Raw genomic sequence first — 21,009 nt, forward strand, 5'->3', positions numbered from 1 at the left:
TTAAAAGTACCCATTGCTTTCTATGAAGGCTATGAATTAATGATGCTATTTTAAATGAAAATGATACCCCAAAAACACATCAACTGCAAACTCATATAAAATAAGATACACTACTCGACTCTTTTACCACATTACTTAAAACCATTCATTTCATACTCAAAATCTTAAATCTACTATCTATCACTATTATTGAAAAAGGGTAACTTTATGACCAACCTCAGAAAATTCATAAGCAGACTTTTCCACCTGCTCTTTCTCAGACCATACCAATGTCCTTGGGCCAATCTGCCTGCAAAATGAAAAGGCTCAATAAAAATGAAATTCAGGCCAAATTACTCACCTGGTTCTAGGAAAGATTTAAAGTGTCTGCACACAAATCCTGACAGGAGTATGATTTACCATGTGCTTATGGGAAGGGGGTGAGGCTAAGTGGTCTTTCTGAGGTACAAACCTCCTGTTGTACATGCAGCAGTAAATCTGCTTGTCTATAAAGGGGAGCAGCTTGAGCCACGTGAAAACCTAGACGTTACGTGCCCCCAAAGGTTAGCTCACTGGCTCAAGTAAGACCCTTAGGGATCTAATTTCTTCCCTCAATCTTACAACTGCAGAAACCTAGTCACAGCTCAATAAGAGATTATTCTAGAATAGCAGTGGATGTAAACTCTGTTATGCACTTAACGGTTGATCGCTTTTATAGAACAGACAAACAGAGAAGGAAATACTGTCAAATGCTGTAACATGGTGCAATAAGGCAGTTACTGATGGACACATACTCTATGCTTCCTTTTATGAGGTGTCTAAACCAGTCAAACTCAGTGAAACAGAAAACAGAACAGTGGTTACCAGGGACTGGAAGGAGGTGGAAATGGAGCCGTTGTTTAAAGAGTACAGAGGTTCAATTTTTCAAGATGAAAAAGTTTTGGAGATTTGTTTCATAATGACACAAGTGACTACTGAACTATATATTAAAGCTAGATATTGTAATTTTGAGTTTCTCTTTTAAAACCACAATTTAAATAAAAGGAAGAAATAAATATAACCATATATCACATATAGGACTAGAACTCAAAAAACATTTTTTTCATCTAAATTTCATCTTGAAAATTGTATGCAATGCAAATCCCAAACAATAAGACTTTGCCTTGATATTCTTCCCCAGAAAGGCAGTGGATTCTAGGGCAGTGCCTCTCAAACATCAAGGTGCTTACAGTTATTTGGAGAGCTTGTGCAAATACAAAGCTTGATGTAGTGGGTCTGGGATAGGATTCAAGGACTTGTATTTCTTTCTCCTTTTTAAAAATATTTATTTATTTGGCTGTGCTAGGCCATAGTTGCAACATGTGGGATCTAGTTCCTCAACCAGGGATTGAACCCAGGCCCCCTGCATTGGGAAAATGGGAGTCTTAGCCACTGGACCACCAGGGAAGTCCTTGCATTTCTGACTAACTCCCAGGAGATGCCAAAGCTATTGGTCTGTAGACCACTGTGAGTAGAAATGGTAACAAGGGCTATGTAGTATAAATTAATGAGAGCTGCAAATGTGAGCCACGTGTGTAATTTTAAATTGTCTAGTAGCCACATTTTTTTTTTAAAGCAAAATGAAGAGGGTGAAATAGATTTTAATACTATATTTTGTTTAACCCAATATATCAAAAATATTATCATTTGACATATAATCAGCATAAAAGATTGTCAGTAAAATATTTTGCATTCTTTTTTTTTCATATTAAGTCTTTAGAAATCCAGTGTGTGGTTTACACTTTCAGCACATCAAGCCTCATGTGGTTAGTGGCTGCTCCTCTAGACAGCTCCTCCTCTAACTGCTCCTTAGACAGTTCTAAGCTACAGGGGCTCCAACATCAGATGGCCTAGAATGGATCCCAGCTCTGATATTTTCTAGCTATGCTACTCTGAGCCAGTTATTTAAACTCACTGAGTTTTTTTATTGGTAAAATGAGAAAGAGTAATTGTATTCATTTCACAGAGCTGTGAGGATTCAAGAGGATGATGCACTGGAAAGTGAAAATGAAAGTCGCTGAGTCGTGTCTGACTCTGTGATCCCATGGACAATACAGTCCATGGAATTCTCCAGGTCAGAACACTGGAGCGGGTAGCCTTTCCCTTCTCCAGGGGATCTTCCCAGCCCAGGGATTGAACCCAGCTCTCCCGCAGTGCAGGCAGATTCTTTACCAGCTGAGCCACAAGGGAAGCCTGATGCATTGGAGCTGGTACCTAACGAGACCTGCTAATTGGTAACTGCTATGACAATGATGATTATTATTTAGCGAGTGCCTCCTATACGTCAGGAGCTTTACATATGTTGGGTCTATCAATCCTCACAAAAATCCTTTGAAGTACATATGATTATTTCTAGGTTTTAGGTGACGAAGATAAAACCCTAAGACCTTCAGCAGCCTCTGAAGTGAGATGTGAGTATGTCTTGGTGAGTATTCATCCTGATGCTCACAGATGCTCAACCTGAGAAGTGAGCTACCCAGGGATGTTCATAGTTAACTTCGAGAGCTGCACCAGAAGCTGTGTTTGCCTGACATGTCCAACACGTCCACATTTCTGGCAATTTGAAGAATGTGATTACTATACAGCCATTCTTAGTTTTCAGTTGTTTAGAAAGAAGAACAAACAAGAAATTAACAAAAGGGCACTCCAGCTGCTGGTACGGAGAAGGCAATGGCAACCCACTCCAGTACTCTTGCCTGGAAAATCCCATGGGCGGAGGAGCCTGGTAGACTGCAGTCCATGGGGTAGCGAAGAGTCGGACATGACTGAGCGACTTCACTTTCACTTTTCACTTTCATGCACTGGAGAAGGAAATGGCAACCCACTCCAGTGTTCTTGCCTGAGGAATCCCAGGGATGGGGGAGCCTGGTGGGCTGCCGTCTATGGGGTCACACAGAGTCGGACACAACTGAAGCGACTTAGCAGCAGCAGCAGCTGCTGATAAAACTTTAACAAAATATCTTACATTTCTGTAATATTCATAGGCTTCCAAGAGCTTTAAAATAGTTTATCTCATTTATTGCACATAATCACCCAGTGAGGTAGGAAGGGGGATGTCGTAATTTGAAAGATGAAAAAATGGAGGTTATGAGGATTGACTTGTTTAAACTTGTTTTAGACACCAGATTAACAGTAAGAGTATGGTCATTCTCTAACACTTGGAAAGTCCAAGGGGTGACTGGTAAAGATCTTTTAATTTAAAATTAATTTGTGATTCGTATTTCATGATTAGATTTGAGTATTTCTAGAGCTGTCAGCTTATTATCTTGAGAAACACAAAAGTGATCTAACAATAAATCCTGACAGAGAGTCAAGACACCTAAGGTTTGATCGTTGTGTATACTTCAAAATTTGTTCAAAAGCTCACCTGCTTTCTAAAGCTCCAACAACCAAAGCAATCAGGTAGCAGGGGATTGGAACCTGAAGGGGCAAACAAGACACACAGCATATGCTCGAATTAGTGATTTAGAATGTTAACAGAATAAGACAATTCATATTCAAAAGAAAGTTTCCTTTCAAATCTCCAAACATTAGTGTAGATTACTTTCTTTTGGTACTTCTCAAATGGTTCCCATTTTTGAGGGGTCTAGCAGTTCAAAATTGTAACACAAAAACTTTCAAAACATCTATTTCCCTTTTGGGAAAGGAAGGAAAGCTTCTGAAATGTGAAAAATATCTGCACAGTATTACAAGGTACATCTTAAGCATTTCACAAAAATTAACATCGAAGAAGGCAACTATGCTTTCCTCTTTGTTTGGTCCTTTCTTCTTGAATTAAAATATTTTGTTTTAAATTGCTTTTTTGAAATCACTCCTGGCATATTTGAGAGACACAAAATAATCCAGCAATGAAAGGATGCTAAAGGTTTTGGAATCCCAGAAGCTGGTGTGGGGACAAAATTGTCCACTGTGATTCAATTACAAGTTCTGCTAAGGAGGATGGTTTTTAAAAGCATTAATGTACACACACACAGAAACTACACACACAATTCATTAAAAGTCAAAGAAAGAAGTCAAACTACCAGCTACCTAGGAATTGTAACTTAAAGGACTGTAATGGATTTTTGGTCTAAGATAGCTTTTCCATCTGTGAACACTAGGCCAATACATACCCACAGTTCGGTACCAGGGCAGGTCAAAGTAACTTAGAAACAAGAAAACTGCTACTGACTGAGATGAGCAAAAATGGCATCAGGCACACCCCTACCGTACCCTCCCAGCAGCTTCTTTCTTCAATACAATGTTGCAAGCAGAACTAAATATTTTAAAAGAGCAAAAGAAAAAAGGCAGAAGCTGCATTCTCAATTCTGAAATATTTCAAAAGCCATTTTGCTTTCCAAATGGGAAGAAGCTATTTGGAGTTCACCACCAACTAAAACACAAAATCTAGACCCTAAGATCTTACTTTTTGGCTGAATCTGTAAATTTTCCTGCTCGGGTCTTCTGGGTCAGGTGCTTCTCCATCACGAATGGCACTCATAAGTGCCACCAGTTCTTTGGGGACAGACACCTAATCGAGAAGAAAAGTCATTACCAGTTATAAATAAAATGTTCTATGTAAAATAACCTCTTCCGCCTTCTTGACTCTTGATCCAGTAGACTATGAACCCAATACAGCCATTCGTTATCAGTTTTATAAACAGAATTAGCAATATGTAAAACTGGCTTCTTTAAAAATGAATGTGAAATATCCACCTATTCATTCACCTATTCATATTGAAAGCATTTGGTAGAAACTAGATTAAAATCCCAGCTCCACCATTTACTAACTGCATGGACTTGGGTAAATAATCCTCCTGAGCCTCCATTTCCTAAACCAACGAGGGTCATACTTCATAGAATTGTTGCGAGGACTAAATAACCTAAATTTATGTTACTTATAAAGAACGTACATTATTTATTTTAATCATTTACTTTTATTATGTTAATAATTTTTTTGACCACACCTGGCAATGGCAGGCACCAGGCCTGATCCCCTCTATACCCTCAGGAGAGATTCAAAAGGATGTTATACTCACTTTAGAACAGAATACAGTTCTGAAAATTTTAACATTTAAAACATAAACTTAAGAGTTACAAAATTCTACTTTTAAAATATCTTAATTTATGTATTTTCGGCTGTGCCAGGCGTTCTCTAGTTACGTCAAGTGGGGCTGCTCTCTAATTGCGGGGTGCAGGATTCTCATTGCAGTGGCGTCCCTGGTTGTGCAGCACAGGCTCCAGGCAGGCAGGCTTTCACAGCTGCAGCATGCAGGCTCAGTAACCGTGGCACAGGCTTAGCTGCTGTGTGGCATGTGGACTCTTCCCTGACCAGAGATCGAACCCGTGTCCCCGGCACTGCCAGGTGGATTCTTCTCCATTGTGTCACCAGGGAAGTCCCACATTCTACTTTTTAAGGGTCTTGAGTGTGAGGAACTTAAGCTTATTGCTGAGAAAGGTGAAATAATTTTCTCTGGAACCTTGTATGGATAAGATCCTTATGGAGCAAACCTGTGATCATTGATGTGTGTACCCCAGCTCCATGATTCTGAAAGTGCTACTTATAGTGAATGCCAGAATAAAGGACCATCCCCTGAGTATTAGTGACTTAGCAAGCATCCATTCCAACAATTCTGGACTTTCTTGTTCTGTCTGCACGTAGTAATGTTAGTCGCTCAGTTGTGTCTGACTCTTTGTGACCCTGTGAACTGCAGCCCACCAGCCTTCTCTGTCCATAGGATTCTCTAGGCAAGAAAGCTGAAGTGGGTTACCATTCCCTTCTTCAGGGGATCTTCCCTACCTAGGGATCGAACCCTGGCCCAGCCCTCAAAGCTGTTACTGCAGCGAGCACAGAATCAGGAGCTCCAGAATCAGCGCTGCTATAGCCGCAGATCCTGGAGCTAAAAGCCTAGACACTACTGTGGTTCCACTTCCTCCCTTCATTTAGGCAGTGATACGTCATCCAGATGAGAAAGCTGAGGTGGTGAGGTCACAAGACTTGCCCAAGGTCATGCAGTGGTGGAGAAGATCCCAGATCCTGGGATTCTTGGCCTCCAACTGTAGTTTCTGCAGCATTATGCTCAGGGTGGTTTGGTGGTAGGACAATGGGAATCAAGAAGTTTCCATAAATACTAGATGGTCCTCAGTTCCATTTGCCTGGTCTGAGTAAGTCTAGCCTCTGGGATAGTATTTATTAATTATAGTCCACCTTTTCATAAAAGGGTTAGCAGTACCTACAACAAGAATAAGTTGGAAATGCATACAAATAAGTCTGTAATATATGCCCATCAGGATACCTAGATAGATATTTACATGGCTAGTTCCCAGGTGGTGCTAGTGGTAAAGAATTCACCAGCAATGCAGGAGACAGAAGGGATGTGGGCTTGATCCTTGGGTTGGGAAAACCCCCTGGAGGAGGAAATGGCAACCCATTCCAGTATTCCTCCCTGGGAAATCCCACAGACAGAGGAGCCTGGTGGGCTATGGTCCATGGGGTTGCAAAGAGTAGGACACGACTGAAGCGATATGCACAAAGGACATTTATAGAGCATTTAACTCTACAAATTTTTTCAAAGTTGAAAAGAGTTGCTCCCAAATTCTTGATTTTAGGCCTAGAATTCTTTTTTTGTATATGTTATTTAATTTATTTTTGGCTGCACTTGGTCTTGGTTGCTGCGTAGGTTTTTTTTTCTAGTTGCAGCAAGAGGGCGTTACTGTTCATTGCAGTGTGCGGGCTTTTCACTGCCGTGGCTTCTCTTGCTGCAGAGCGTTGGTCTAGTTGCAGCTCCCGGCTCTAGAGACAGGCTCAAGAGTTGTGGCACACGGGCCTAGGTGCTCTGCAGCATGTGGGATCTTCCTGGAGCAGGGATCGAACCTTGTACTGGCAGGTTGGTTCTTCACCACTGATCCACCAGGAAAGCCTCTAAATTCTTTTAAAAATCAGAACGATACTCATTTCCCTTTTCCACATTTATGTTTGAAACTGCCTTTGGAACAGAGGTTCAAAATGAGATCCATTTTTCTAACATATTTCAGGCAGAATTTAAAAAGTAAACTATTGCTAGCTAAAAGAACATTATTATCTCTGCTTATCATTATTGACTTATTTGGTTCATTTTGGAAACATAATCTGTGTTCATGGATTGGAAGAATTAATATTGCTAAAACATCCATACTACCCAAAGCAATCTATAGATTTAATGTAGTCCCTATCAAAATACTCATACCGAACAATTAATTCAGCTAATAATTTCAGTAATAGTTACCTCTGCGCTGTAGGTTAATTTCACAGAAGGAGTGTCCTGGCAAGGAAGAATAGCTCTACAGTGGATAGCCTGGGAGAGAGAGGGAAAAAAGAAACAGCTATTTCCCTGACTCATAAGTCATTAAGAAGTCATTACAATTGCAGCATTGTTCTTAGATCCGTTCTTTTTAAAAGTAAAAATGTCTCACATTTCTTCAGTTCTTTTCAAGTAGCAAAAGTAGATCTGTGGATAAAAAAATCTAATTTCCCCTTGTAATGTATGCCCCACCCTCACATTTCAGCTGGAGCATGAAGCAACGTTAAACAATGATTCCTGAGTAATAGTAGCGCCCAGTGAGAAGTTGTTAGAAACCCTGTCGAAAAAGGGCTGTTTAGTGAAGTAAATTTGAGGACCATGGCATGTTACATGCCTGTCTGGGAGAGTCACCAGGAACACTGGCTTTCTGAAGGCTCTGCAGAGACCTAGAATAAAGAAACCTGTTCAAATTCTTATACTTATTTCAACACAAAACCCACTTTCTTTTGGTTAATTATGACAGTCTAATGGGATGCCAGTTTCCTGAGAAACATAGCTTGGACAATGTGGTTAAGGTCTTGACATTTTGATCTTGTGGCAAGCCTTGAAAGTAAACACTAGGAAGACAGGAGGGAGAAAGAAAAGTCTCTCTTAATACCATCTAGACATATTCATTCACCTAATAGGTAGAGCGTTTCTTTGCTTCCACATCCATCTGTCAAAATGATCAATTCTATCAAGAAGAATGACCAGAGTACCTACGATTTCATACTCTGGCCTGTTGTCAGATAAGTCTGCATCTATTGCTGGTGAGCAAAGGGAACCCAGCCTCACTGAGCTGGAAGGGACACTGACACTCACCTCTCTCTAGGAGGTTGTTACAAATCCCAGACATACTTCACACCTCTGCAAACTTCCTTCTATCCTCCAGACACCAGCTCTTTTCACTTCAGATCTAATAGATTCTCCAAAGATACAGGAGTCCAAGTGACCTCACCTCTAGTTGGATTAAGTAGAACAGAAGAACCAGATAGTCTGCTCTGCCCAAACAAGGTTCTAAGACCATGTATTCAGGGTTCCTTAAAGGTCCCTGGTTATGTGACTCCACAATGCCAGGGGTGAGGTTTATGTGTATTTCACTGGATAAGACCAAACCCAGGAAAATATGCATAGAGAACAGCTATAAGCAAACCCATCAAACAAAATCATGTCTATGTGCTTCCTATCAACTGTAGTAATTTAACTGAAATTGCTTTCCTCCATTTCGAAAACTGCTTCCAACAAGAAATGGAATAGAATGTTCAAAATTCACATTCTTGTGACTCACACATCTTTACAGACATTTCGTAACAATTACTGATGAAAATCAGATAAGAGACGGAGTGTATAATTAGTACATTCTTGCCTAGAACATGGTATCTCTTTCACAGTAGTGAACCGAGGGTTTCTTAGACAAAAAATAAAACTTCAGTTGGCAATAAAAAGTAAACATTGCCAGCATTGCTTCCTTTCTGACAGACCTGTTTTCAAATGTGAGCCTACCATAGTGCCTTACACAGAGGAATATTTAAAGGATTAAATATGCAGAGTACCTTACACAATGCTTAGAAATATAGTCAATGTTTAATGAAGTAAATTCTTTTCATTGTAAACTATTTGATTGCTAAAAGAATTAGTTTTGTTTCTTTCAGGAGTTTGACACGTTCATTCTTGTGACAGACTATCTCTAAGTATGTTCTTTATTTTTAGTTTTTAAACAGAAAATAGATGTAGTCTAAATTATATCATCTTAATGGTATTAATATATATACATAATGTGTACATTTGTAAATGTGTAAGAAAAATCTGGAAAGGCTACAGACCAACTCAGTTGTTAGCTCTGGACAATGGCATCTCGAGAGGAATGGGAAATCTGATCCTTCCCTTTATTGTTAAGCAGTTTTCATAACCAGTACATATTTTGTTTAGCAGTGTTTTCCTTTCATTTTAAGACTGTTTATTGAGTGCCCACTCTATGCCAAGTTCTATGGTAGGTGTTGAGGATATGAATATATTAATAATATGACCTAGATAGTCCAGCCTAGCTAGACATATTTCAAATGAAAGGAAGTTTTTTTAAAAATAATATATGAATGTATTAATGGTGAGAGATATAAATGAAAATGTATGTAGTCTTTATAAGATGAAATACTATCTTAGGTAAGACCCCAGTATCCGTAAGACCACTGTCCACTTTGCTTCAGTCAGTTGCATGAGCTGGGAATAACAAACCATCCCAAGTCCTTTTTACCTGGCACTGACTAAAGAGATAGGGGTGCTCTTTCCCAGAAGTTTGTTCAGGAGTGAGCCACTGAAGAGCAGAAGATTTTGGAGATGTCTCGAAAGAAATCTCTATAACAATTTCTTGATTTCTGTATGAAAGGAACAAATACATTAGTAGTATACAATTCAATCTAACTAAAAATTTTATTCATAATACATAAACAACATGATATACACCAAATAATATAAACAGAATTTTATGAGGTCTCATTACTGCTTGAGAGCAACTTCTAGGAATGTTTGCCTTGCATGCTCGTACCTGAATGTCAGCCTGTGAGTCTTTCTTTCTACATGGTAACTGCTTATGAAGATGTAAGAGGAACTAATACTAGGTGAATACCCCAGCTTTTTTTCTGTGATACCAGGTAATCTTTTACAGTGGTGGGAAGGTAGAAGAAATAACTTTGGAATGCTGACGACCACTGCAGGGGTGGCAGAGCATAGCACAGGGCAGTGCTAGTTTGCAAACTGTTGCTGGAAGAGTTAAGTCAAGAACTTGAGAGTAAATGTTCATGTCTGTTAAATCTATGATAAAAGCATATGTGTTTGTATTTAATCTCTTCTTCCTAGTAATTAGTTTTTACTGCATTTTACAAAAGTATTAGCCTGTGGTGGACTGGAACTAACAAAAACTGGGTCCTTCACCCAGATAGATTGAGCAGCATTGTTAATGAAGAAACAGCAAGAGCCCTGGAGACCAGTGGCTGTGCTTGAGTCCTGACTCTACCACTGACTGTGAACTTGGCTGAGCTATGAACTTGAGTAAATTATTTGACCTTCCTATGCCATAGTTGCTTCACGTGTGGAATATGGTTAATGATATACCTCACAAATTATGTGTGTTTCCCTTCTTTTTCTTAAATGGGAAGAGAAGATATGAAAACACTGGCTGCTACCAGGTGGGATTAGATTGACTTTGTTCTAGGCCAATGGTTTTCCACCATTTATTCCCTCCCCAATATACCAAGGAGTAGGATATAGTCCCAATATGACAGCTCTGGCTAACTTTCTTGAACAAGTTACCTTCTCTCTCTGAGGTTCCCTTTCCTCATTTGTCAACTTGTATTAATCGAATAGCAATGACAAACACATAAGCATTTCACCTAACCATTTCTACATACTAATCTTGGGATAAGCGCTGTAGATGTAGTCTTTAATCCTTACAGCGCATGCGTGCTGAGTTACTTCAGGCCTGTCCCTTTGTGACCCATGGACTGTAGCCCACCAGGCTCCTCTGTCCATGTGATTCTCCAAGCAAGAATACTGGAGTGGGTTGCCATGCCCTCCTCCAGGGGATCTTTTCATCCCAGGGATCGAACCCACATCTCTTACATCTCCTGCATTAGCAGGCAGGTTCTTTACCACTAGGGCCACCTGGGAAGCCCAAACCCTTATAGTAACCCTTTGTATAATGTAGATCACGCCACAAAGGGTTACTATAGGGATTATAAGAAAGAATACATCTACAGCACTTATCCCAAGACGAGTACATAGAAATGGTTGCATGTTTGTCATTGTTATTCCATTAATAAAACTGGCCAGCCTCCAGCGAGGAGGTGAAAAATACATAGCTTGTAAGAGCTTCCCAGGTGACCCTGAAATGCTTCCTTAAGGCATTCCCACCATCACTCTAGGTATTACTAACATGATGAGTGAAGAAGTAACAGTTATCAAGTCCTATTTTTGAGTATTTTATACAGTGAATTTCTTTAGTATCTTAGGAATATGTAATTTTCACTATAAGCTTCGATCTGAACAGCAGATTGGTAGGAGGAGTGTACCGATTACTACATACACACAAACTAAATATAGGAAATGAAAAAAAACTAAAATAAAAATACATATTCCCCTTATTTAGCCATAAAAGAGAAAGATGAGAATATCCATACTTGCACAGAGCAATAGGAAGAGAGATTTCAATTGGGGATCCTTTGTAACTTTGTCTTTCTCCAAGAGTATATTTGACTTCTTGTCCATTGATGACCACTTTTTCTATTGTGAGGTCCTTTGTATCCAGAATCTAGAAATAAATCAGTATTTTTAGATGATAGGAAAATTGTTTTATGCACTGGAAAAACTAAATGATAGTTACAGCCTTACTACAGTTTCAGATTGGAACTAGTTGCTTTAAGACAGAGTAAGATACAGAGTGAAAGACAGGAATTAAAGGAGTTGACAGTTAGCACAGGTCCCAATCCACCTTCTCTAAACTTCCCCTCTATCGTCTGAGCTACCAGGGAAGCCCTGGCTTTAAGTAAGAGTCAGATCTAAATGAAAATGCCTTTGCTTCTGTCTCCTAAAACTTCTCTACTATGAAAAATCTCATCTATAACTTGTCTTTCATCATGACTCCTCAATATATATTACCTTGTATTTCTTCCTACAATTCACATCGTCCTACTGCTCTGTACTACTTTCATAGATTCCAAAATTAAAACAAATCTCGGTGCTTATTAGGCAAATAAGCAGACTGTACATCACTGCTTTGTGTATCTAGAGAAGTCCAACCTGGTTACGGCAACTCTGACCAAATGGCCCTACAGAGCAGTGGTCTCCAGCCTTCTTGGCACCAGGGACTGGTTTCACAGAAGACAATTTTTCCATGGACCAGGAGGGTTGGGGGGGATGGTTTCAGGATGATTCATGCACATTACATTTATTGTGTACTTTATTATTATTACATCAGCTCTACCTCAGATTATCAGGCATTAGACCCCGGAAGTTGGGGACCCCTGCTACTGGGAGATTGGGAGTGCATATCTACTTGCCAGGCCGATTATCTGCTCTGGGCAGGGAGGGAGTGGCAACAAGTGTCTGAGGATTTTCCATCCCGATATTCCTCTATCTAAGCCCTAGAACCCATACCCTTTCATAATCTCTCAACTAATCTCTTGTTCTAGAATTTTCAATCTTCCTATGCCACAAGCCTGTTTCCAAACAACTTAAAGCTTCCAGCTTCCCGTATTAATTTTAAAACTTCACTCAATCCTCTGCCCGCTCTGATAACTATCCTACTTTTCTCCTTCCTTCCTTAAACTCCAAGGGTTATCTGTGGCTGCTATTTCTACTTTCTCATCAATCTATCCTCCCTTTCCCCTCTTCAGTCTGACTTCTAGTTTTTGTGCCACAGGAAGAGCAGTCCTCCTGATCAATAGGTCTTTTCTGTTCAGTAGCCTGGACTCTGCTGCTAATGGCCCCAGTGGACTGTACCATCTGTTTGAAGCCCTTTCCTTGGCTGCTTTGAATTCACACATCAATGATTCTCCTCTTTGTCTGATACTTTTTTCCTCCCCCTCCTTTCTAACTACAAAATCTAGATATGTCCCCATGCAAGAACTAGCCTTGGGCTTTCAGTTTACTTACCGTATTCTTCAGTCCCTAGTTCTTGCTCATTCTCACATCTTCACCTGGAACCTCTGTACAGGTGACTACCCATCTCTTTCGCAGCTGCCTCCCCTCCCCAGGACTTCAGCAGGTATCTCTAACTGCCTGGTTAACATTTCCATGGGAAATAGCATCTCATATTCAATAGGCTCCTAAAGATTTTAAAAACAAAGCCACCCTTCTGTACCCTAAGTTTGCTTTCTCTCCTGTTGTCTCTATTCCATTGATGGAACTCCTCAACTTACCTAAGGTTTGAAACATTCAAATAATCCACAGTTGGTCCCACTTCCCAATCCCACATAGCCAATTAACAAATTTTTCTTTCACACTGTCCTCATACTTTTTTTTTTTTTCCTTCTACCACCACCCTAGGTCAGGCCCTGTGGACGTTCAGAACTGCTCACTATCTAACCTTCCTACCTCTGACATCTTTCCCTTGAAATCTGGCCTAGAATAGCATGGGGAGTTAGACTGCCAAGAAACAGTCACTTTCCAGTCCCCTCTCTTTTGGATCAGTTAACTGGGTGATAAGTTGAGGAAATTTCAACAATTTTACTCTTATCTAGAATCAAGAGTTTTTGGCTGGGAAGAAATTTCCATCCTGGTTTTATTATCTTTTCCCTTTCTTTTTCTTTGTTTTTTAAGAGCAGCCAAATTTGTTATGAGTATCATCAGTTTTCCTTCCAATGGGCAATTATTATATCTTTTGGAGTACTCCCTATTTCTAGGGAATCCCTCAATGGTTGCCCTTACTCTAAATTAAATTATCTTCCCACTCTTGCATATTCAGAAATACTGGATTTTATAGCTTAAGAATAATAAAGGTACTCCTTTGCTCATATTCCAGTACTTGTTTCTGAATATCTGATTTGTTGTAAAAACTTGACGGGAGTATCTTATGTATATAAACTACTTATGTTTATACTACTTTTATAACCATAAGGGTTTCCCTGGTGGCTCAGTTGGTAAAGAATCTGCCTGCAATATGGGAGACCTGGGTTCAAGCCCTGGGTTGGGAAGATCCCCTGGAGAAGGGAAAGGCTACCCACTCCAGTATTCTGGCCTGGAGAATTCCATGGACTATACAGTCCACAGGGTCACAAAGAGTCGAACACAACTAAGTGACTTTCACTTCACTATATCCATAAGGGTGAATCACTTGGGTCATTTCCCAGTGGAACATATTCTATTTTCTGTATTGCCTAAACTTTTCAAGTCTGTTCTGAATCAGAAGACTGTTTTAACTATTTTTCTGTGAAACCTTTTCAGTATCCTCTGTGTTTGTTACAGCAGCTGGCCCAGCTTTCTCCAGCAGCACTTACTGTGCCACATTACAAGGTTTTGTTTTATCCATTAGACTGAGGGCTCTTCAAAAGAAAAAGAATGTTACTTAGGCTTGCATTCCCAGGGTTTAACACAGTGCCAGAGAAACAGCAGGTGCCAATTAATGCATGAAACAAGTCCTGGACCAAGAGAAAATAGGAAATGCAATGTGTAAGCTGTGTATCTCAAGTCCTAACCTCAGCTAGCATTACCAAATTACTTAAGAAATTCCCCTTCAAATTTCTTTGATAAGTGTTATTAAGCAATTGATCAAAAATAGAAATAAGGAAAAACAAAGGAAACTGGATAGTTGGCTAGTTGGAATTAGCAATTTAAAAATCTTCTCTTGAAATTTGCAGAATGCAAAAGAACAGGCAGGCTTTTAGACTGGAACTTTGAACAGACATAAAATTTAAGCGTCCTAACTCTAGCTTACCCAGGCAACAGAGGTAAAGGTTTAATTTTTATAAATAGGAGTGCAAGGTCATATTAAGCAGTGACAAACTATCAAAATTCACTTTCTTTTACTAAAAGCAGAGATTGCTTTGAAAGAGGACTTCAGTTCAGCCAATCCTGCCTGGGCAAAGCTGTCTGCAATAATAAATGATAGCCTGGCATTTCAAGCAGACAAAGTGCAGCCTATAAGGAAATAGTTGTGATCTTGCTTATAGTACTTTGATTTATTTATTTCCTTATAGTACTTCTGGGGACTACAATACATAGAGGAGTCCACTGGTTTTTCAAACCAGAATTAGTCTAGGAAAATGTTAAATAACAAAGTAAGAAGGTTAGGAGCTTTATTGATTCATATCAATGAACTCAAAATACAGGTCTTATTACTCAAGCAGGCAAAAGTCATAAAAGCCACCAAATCTTATCTAAACTTACTAATACACCCAGTTAGTGGATCCCACAGATTTCCCCCTATCAAGCTTACAATATACCTTCTCTGTTGCTTATTGCTGGGCTGTAGTGGCTATCACCTGGAGAAGGCAATGGCAACCCACTCCAGTGCTCTTCCCTGGAAAATCCCATGGATGGAGGAGCCTGGTGGGCTGCAGTCCATGGGGTCTCGGGGAGTCGGACACGGCTGAGCGACTTCCCTTTCACTTTTCACTTTCATGCATTGGACAAGGAAATGGCAACCCACTCCAGTGTTCTTGCCTGGAGAATCCCAAGGACGGCTGAGCCTGGTGGGCTGCCGTCTATGGGGTCGCACAGAGTCGGACATGACTGAAGCAACTTAGCAGCAGCAGCAGCAGCAGTAGCTATCACCACACTATGCAATATATGTGGTTAGTTTTCTTGTTCCTCTTATTTGTAAAAATCCTTATCTTTGAAATTCAAATATTATCAGACAGCTTGAGTAAGAACACTGAAAATAGGCTATGTTGTACAGATAAAATAATAACACTTCACAAAGCCAAACAAGTTTTTCATCATTCTGGTGGCTAGAGAGCTTGGAGAAGTCCTTATTTTCTAAGAAAGTGCAATATTACTTGCTGCTGGGAACCAACTATTAATCAAAGCTTCAATGTCCCACCCCTCCTTAAGTTATTCTCAGAGAAGGGTGATAAGAAGCAAAGGTAGGAGGAACCATGAATCGGAGACAGCCGCACCTGGAGTTATAAAGCAGAGACTGAAAGTATTACAGCAGGGCTCGGAATTCTAGGGGGTTTTAGAACTGGCAGGGAGATGGTAATCGGTCATATCCTGTAGATCTGCAGGTTGAAATAAAGGGGCCTGGGAGGGAGAGGTGGGACTGAGAATCTGCAGGACAGAGGGCCTGAGACTTAGCTGAGGGTGTGGACTGAGGAAAGTGGGCTGGGGACTGGAAGAATTCTGGGGCCTGAGGAGGGAGTTCTGCGCTCCAGGCCGAGGAAATGGGGAGACTACAGGGGGCGGCTTTAGCGCTGGGAGCTAGGATTAGCGGGGAAAGGAGAATTCCTGCTAAGATGAAACGTGAGGGCTGGGTGAGGAGCGGGGCGTGGAATGGGCACCAGGATGTGTCCAGGAACTGCGAAGGAGGCTTTGGGGGAAAGGAGTGGAGGAGAAGGCAGGTATACATAGTGGGTAACGAAGGAATGCAGAGACTCCAGTTGGGTTGGGAGGGATTGATATCGGATGCGTAGGGGGCTGAAGACGGGGCACTGAGAAATAAGTGGAGGCTGAAGAGGAGGTGTACAACAAGGGTTGTGGGCTGCGGAGGAGCATCTATGGATGCGTGAAGCAGGCGGGGGGCAGGCACCAGGAAGGGGCCGAAGCGGGGTGAGAGACGGGAGACGTGTAGCCAGGGAGAGGCGGGCACCCGGGAGCATGTCCCACCGTACCAGGCTGCGCAGATTGTCCTCCTGGGACTGGACGGTGAGCGCGGCGGTCCCGGTCAGTACCCGGCGAGTAAAGTCGATGCTGCAACGCAGGTGCAGGTGTTTGGTCTGGCAGACGGACGCCGGGGAGGCCAAGGAGCACGTATCCACTACCTCGGGCATGGCTGTGAGGAGTCCCGATGCACGCGATCTGCACCCCAGCTCTCAGCAACCAGACTAGTCCGCTGAGCGCGAGAGAAAGGGAGAGTGAGGTAAAGAGAGGAGGAGGAATTCGCGGCGTCCGCTGGGAAAGGTAGTTCTTTGAAGTCAGCAAAGAGTAGGGTGTGGCATTGGTGGAACTACAAGTCCCGTGGTGCAGTGCGACAAGGCGTGCGCTTTGCTCTCTGGGACTGTGTGTGTGTGTGTGTGTGTGTGTGTGTGTGTGTGTGTGTGTGTGTGTGTGTGTGTGTGTGGAGGGGTGTAGAAGTGGATCGATATTTCTCCCAAAGTGGGAGGAGGGGAGAAAAGGAGGGGAATGGAAGTTAGAGGAAGGGTAAGCAGATGGAAATAAGTGAAGGCTTTTATTTTAGTTCCATATAACTTCGATGGAAGCTGTAATAGCAGTAGAAGAAATGTCAGGCCTACTGATGATTGTGGAGCATGAGAGGGGCGGGGTAAAAAGAGATAAGAGAACTGTCAGAGGCTGGCTTCTTGTGCGATTCCTCGTTAGTATAGTGGTGAGTATCCCCGCCTGTCACGCGGGAGACCGGGGTTCGATTCCCCGACGGGGAGGCACTGAAGTTTTCCCTTTTTTCCTTGCAGGGTTCATGCAAACATTTCAAAGGCTACTGTGAAAGAGAGTCAACATCAAGGTTTATATTTAAAAACCGTTTTGTGTCTACTTTCCATGTCAGCAACCTCGTATGTACATTTCCAGGCCCTAGAGATCAAAATGAAAATAAACCACATTCTCATCTTAGAAACTTAGAACGATTACCTCAGTATACTGTAGTGAGAGAATTCTGTGATAAAAGTGTGCAGTGGTTCCATAGGGGATACAGAGCTGGGGCATACTGAATGTGAGGAGGGGTTGAAGGATGACTTGCCTAAAAAATGAAACCTCAGAGGTGAAACTGGGAAAATGGAGAAGAATGTGTCTCGAAGGACTTTGAACAGCTGGACCTTTAATCTTGAATGCATGAATGGAGTACTCACAGAAGAATTTTAAGCAAGGGAATGACATGGTCAGACTCATGTTATTAAAGGAACACTGGTAGCATTCAGAGAATGACTCTGTGTGTGTTAGTCTCCTATCTGACTCTTTACGACCCCATGGACTGTAGCCCCTCAGACTCCTCTGTCCATGGGATTGTCCAGGTAAGAATGCTGGAGTGGGTTGCCATGCCTTTCGCCAGGGGAGCTTCCCTACCCAGGGATTGAACCTGGACTTCCTGCATTTCAGGTAGAGTCCTTACAGTCAGAGCCACCAGGGAAGCCCCAGAAAATGGGGATGAGGCATCAAAACCAGAGTCAGGAGATCTGGAAACGGCCAGGCTTCCCTGGTGACTCAGATGGTAAAGAATCCGCCTGCAATGTGGGAGACCTGGGTTCAGTCCCTGAGTTGGGAAGATCCCCTGGAGAAGGGCATGGCAACCCACTCTAGTATTCTTGCCTGGAGAATTCAATGGACAAAGGAACCTGGGGGGCTACAGTCCATGGGATCACAAAAAGTGGAACACCACTGAGTGACTTTCACTTCACTTCTGCTGCTAAAATAAATAGTCCAGGAAGAAGATGCTGGGGGCCTGACATGGGTATCTAATAAGTAGAGATGGAGAGGAAAGAATGGAAGGAATACTTACGAGATAAGTGGTGTCACGTTAAGAAGGAGCCTAAGATGATTTGTCAGATTCTAGGTTTCAGCGGTTGGGTAGTCGTTAACCAGAAGTAGAGACTATGTGAAGAGGACAGACTTAAGTGGGAAAGATCTAAGTTTAACTTGGGACAAATGGAGTTTGAGAGTGCATGGGAGTCAAGAGTGGAGGCATCCTTGAAACATTCTGGGGAAGGTTCAGGTAGATATGAGAGTATCATCATGTGATGAGTGAAACTATGACAGTGAGTAAACTCAGCCCAGGGATCATGTGCAAAAACAGCAGTGAAAACAGCTGGGAAGCTTGGAGCATGCCAGAATTTAAGAAAAAAAGCTAGAGGATGGGAGGAATCCTTTCACGGTGTATATGTATACCAAATCACCACATGCACACTTTCAATATCTTAACATTTTATTTGTCAATTATACTTCAATAAAGTTGCATTTTTTGAAAGGTGGGGGATGGTGGTGTTAGAGTAAAAGGAACTCATGAAATAAACTAAAAAGAGCCAACCAGCAATGTCAAATACAGCCTAGAGGGCCATTACAATAGGAAGTAAAAAGTCTTCCTTGAATTTGGCAATGGGATGGAGGTGGGAAGATGGTGGTTTTGTTGACTTTTGTGGTTTAGTTGAAGGTGGATGACAGAGAGCAGCAACTGAGCAATAAAAAGAGTAGAGGGGAAATAGAACAGAGGCTGCTCTCTCAAGACCTGTGGCCAATGTGAGAAGGGAAGAAAAATGAGGAATAGGAAGGAGTATAGGAGTATTGTGCTGAGAAAATGTTGTTTTGTCTTTAGAGAGAGGGAAACTTTAACATGTTTAAAGGTGAAAGGATTTCTAGAGAAGCTGCATTGAGCAGTTGGAGAGCACTACATCTCTCCGATCTGTATCAAAGTGATCTAGCAATTAAATTTGGCTCCAGCCACAGATAGAGAGGCTATTCAGTAGGGTATCCTTGTGTTGGCCCCTGCAAGCCAAAGGAGAACAAAATGACCTCTCAAACTATGAAATCCAATACATTACACATGCATAAATCCTAACTCCATAGAGCCTAAGAATCCATGACATGATTGGCATTTGCGAACGCATTTTGAGGCCTAAAAAGTGTTCCTGGTGTCACCAAATCTAGAGTAACAAATACAATGCACTAGAATTGATTTAGCAAAAGAATATACAATCAAATTATCTTCCCAGTGGAGAAAGGATAGTTTGTTTTACTAAGAAAATGTCAATATCATCATCTTCCATTATTAATCACCAGGAACGCACAGAGTTTATGCCTCTGTGTTCAAGAAGAGATATCCACAGACAACCACATATGAACCCCTCAAACAGATTAATAGATTAATCAAAAGACAAATATAATTGTTTTCTATGATACCCATGGACACCTAAATATAAAGTGTACAATAATAGCAATTCACAAATAGGAGTGTCATTCATATCTAACAGTGGATTGAGTTTTTTAAATGAAGCTTTCCATTGCTTTTCTAAAATGAGGATACTATGAGGGTGTATATGCAACAGGAGATTTACATTATATATATATATATATATTTTTTTTAAGGTTTATTTTATTTTTTGACTGTGGGAGATGTTTGTTGCTGCATGCAAGCTTTCTCCAGTCGCAGTAAGCAAGGGCTGCTGTTCGTTGCAGTGTCCCGGCTTCTCACTGTGGTGGCTTCTCTTGTTGCAGAGCACAGGCTCTAAGCAAGAAGACTTCAGTAGTGTGGCTTTCAGGCTCTAGAGCACAGGCTCAACAGTTGTGGCACCTGGGCTTAGTTGCTCTGCAGCATGTGGGGTCTTCCCAGATCAAGGATTGTATCAATATCGCTTGCATTGCAAGGCAGAGTCTTAACCCCTGAACCACCAGGGAAGTCCTAATTTTATATTTTTTAATTTTGTTGAAGTCATCTGGTCCCATCACTTCATGGCAAATAGATGGGGAAACAGTGGAAACAGTGTTAGACTTTATTTTGGGGGGCTCCAAAATCACTGCAGATGGTGATTGCAGCCATGAAATTTAAAGACGCTTACTCCTTGGAAGGAAAGTCATGACCAACCTAGACAGTATATTAAAAAGCAGAGACATTACTTTGCCAACAAAGGTCCATCTAGTCAAGGCTATGGTTTTTCCAGTAGTCATGTATGGATGTGAGAGTTGGACTATAAAGAAAGCTGAGCACCAAAGAATTGATGCTTTTGAACTGTAGTATTCGAGAAGACTCTTAAGAGTCCCTTAGACTGCAAGGAGATCCAACCAGTCCATCCTAAAGGAGATCAGTCCTGGGTGTTCATTGGAAGGACTGATACGGAAGCTGAAACTCCAATATTTTGGCCACCTGATGCAGAGAGCTGACTCATTTGAAAAGACCCTGATGCTGGGAGAGATTGAGGACAGGAGGAGAAGGGGATGACAGAGAATGAGATGATTGAATAGCATCACTGACTCAATGGACATGAGTTTGAGTAAACTCTGGGAGTTGGTGATGGACAGGGAGGCCTGGTATGCTGCAGAGTCG

The 21,009-nt window shown here is 41.4% G+C and overlaps 1 protein-coding gene and 1 non-coding gene across 4 annotated transcripts in view; one reads left to right on the forward strand and one right to left on the reverse strand.

Annotated features, from left to right (window-relative positions):
• LTA4H (leukotriene A4 hydrolase) overlaps window positions 1-16,852 on the reverse strand; it is a 32,519-nt gene extending 15,667 nt beyond the window's left edge. For all 3 annotated transcript variants that reach the window (XM_052639641.1, XM_052639640.1, XM_052639639.1), the window contains exons 1-7: window positions 16,637-16,852; window positions 11,489-11,619; window positions 9,568-9,688; window positions 7,263-7,331; window positions 4,424-4,528; window positions 3,386-3,438; window positions 217-289 (exon numbers count right to left, since the gene is read on the reverse strand). In XM_052639641.1, coding sequence (XP_052495601.1) covers window positions 217-289; window positions 3,386-3,438; window positions 4,424-4,528; window positions 7,263-7,331; window positions 9,568-9,688; window positions 11,489-11,619; window positions 16,637-16,795 — 711 coding nt within the window. In that variant the 5' untranslated portion in view covers window positions 16,796-16,852. The remainder of the gene's footprint in view (window positions 1-216; window positions 290-3,385; window positions 3,439-4,423; window positions 4,529-7,262; window positions 7,332-9,567; window positions 9,689-11,488; window positions 11,620-16,636) is intronic.
• A 480-nt stretch (window positions 16,853-17,332) lies between these two features.
• TRNAD-GUC (transfer RNA aspartic acid (anticodon GUC)) lies at window positions 17,333-17,404 on the forward strand. The gene has a single exon. It is a non-coding gene; the product is annotated as a tRNA-Asp (tRNA).
• Window positions 17,405-21,009: the final 3,605 nt, after the last annotated feature.

Source organism: Budorcas taxicolor, chromosome 5, assembly GCF_023091745.1.
Source record: "Budorcas taxicolor isolate Tak-1 chromosome 5, Takin1.1, whole genome shotgun sequence".
NCBI classification, from domain to species: Eukaryota; Metazoa; Chordata; class Mammalia; order Artiodactyla; family Bovidae; genus Budorcas; species Budorcas taxicolor.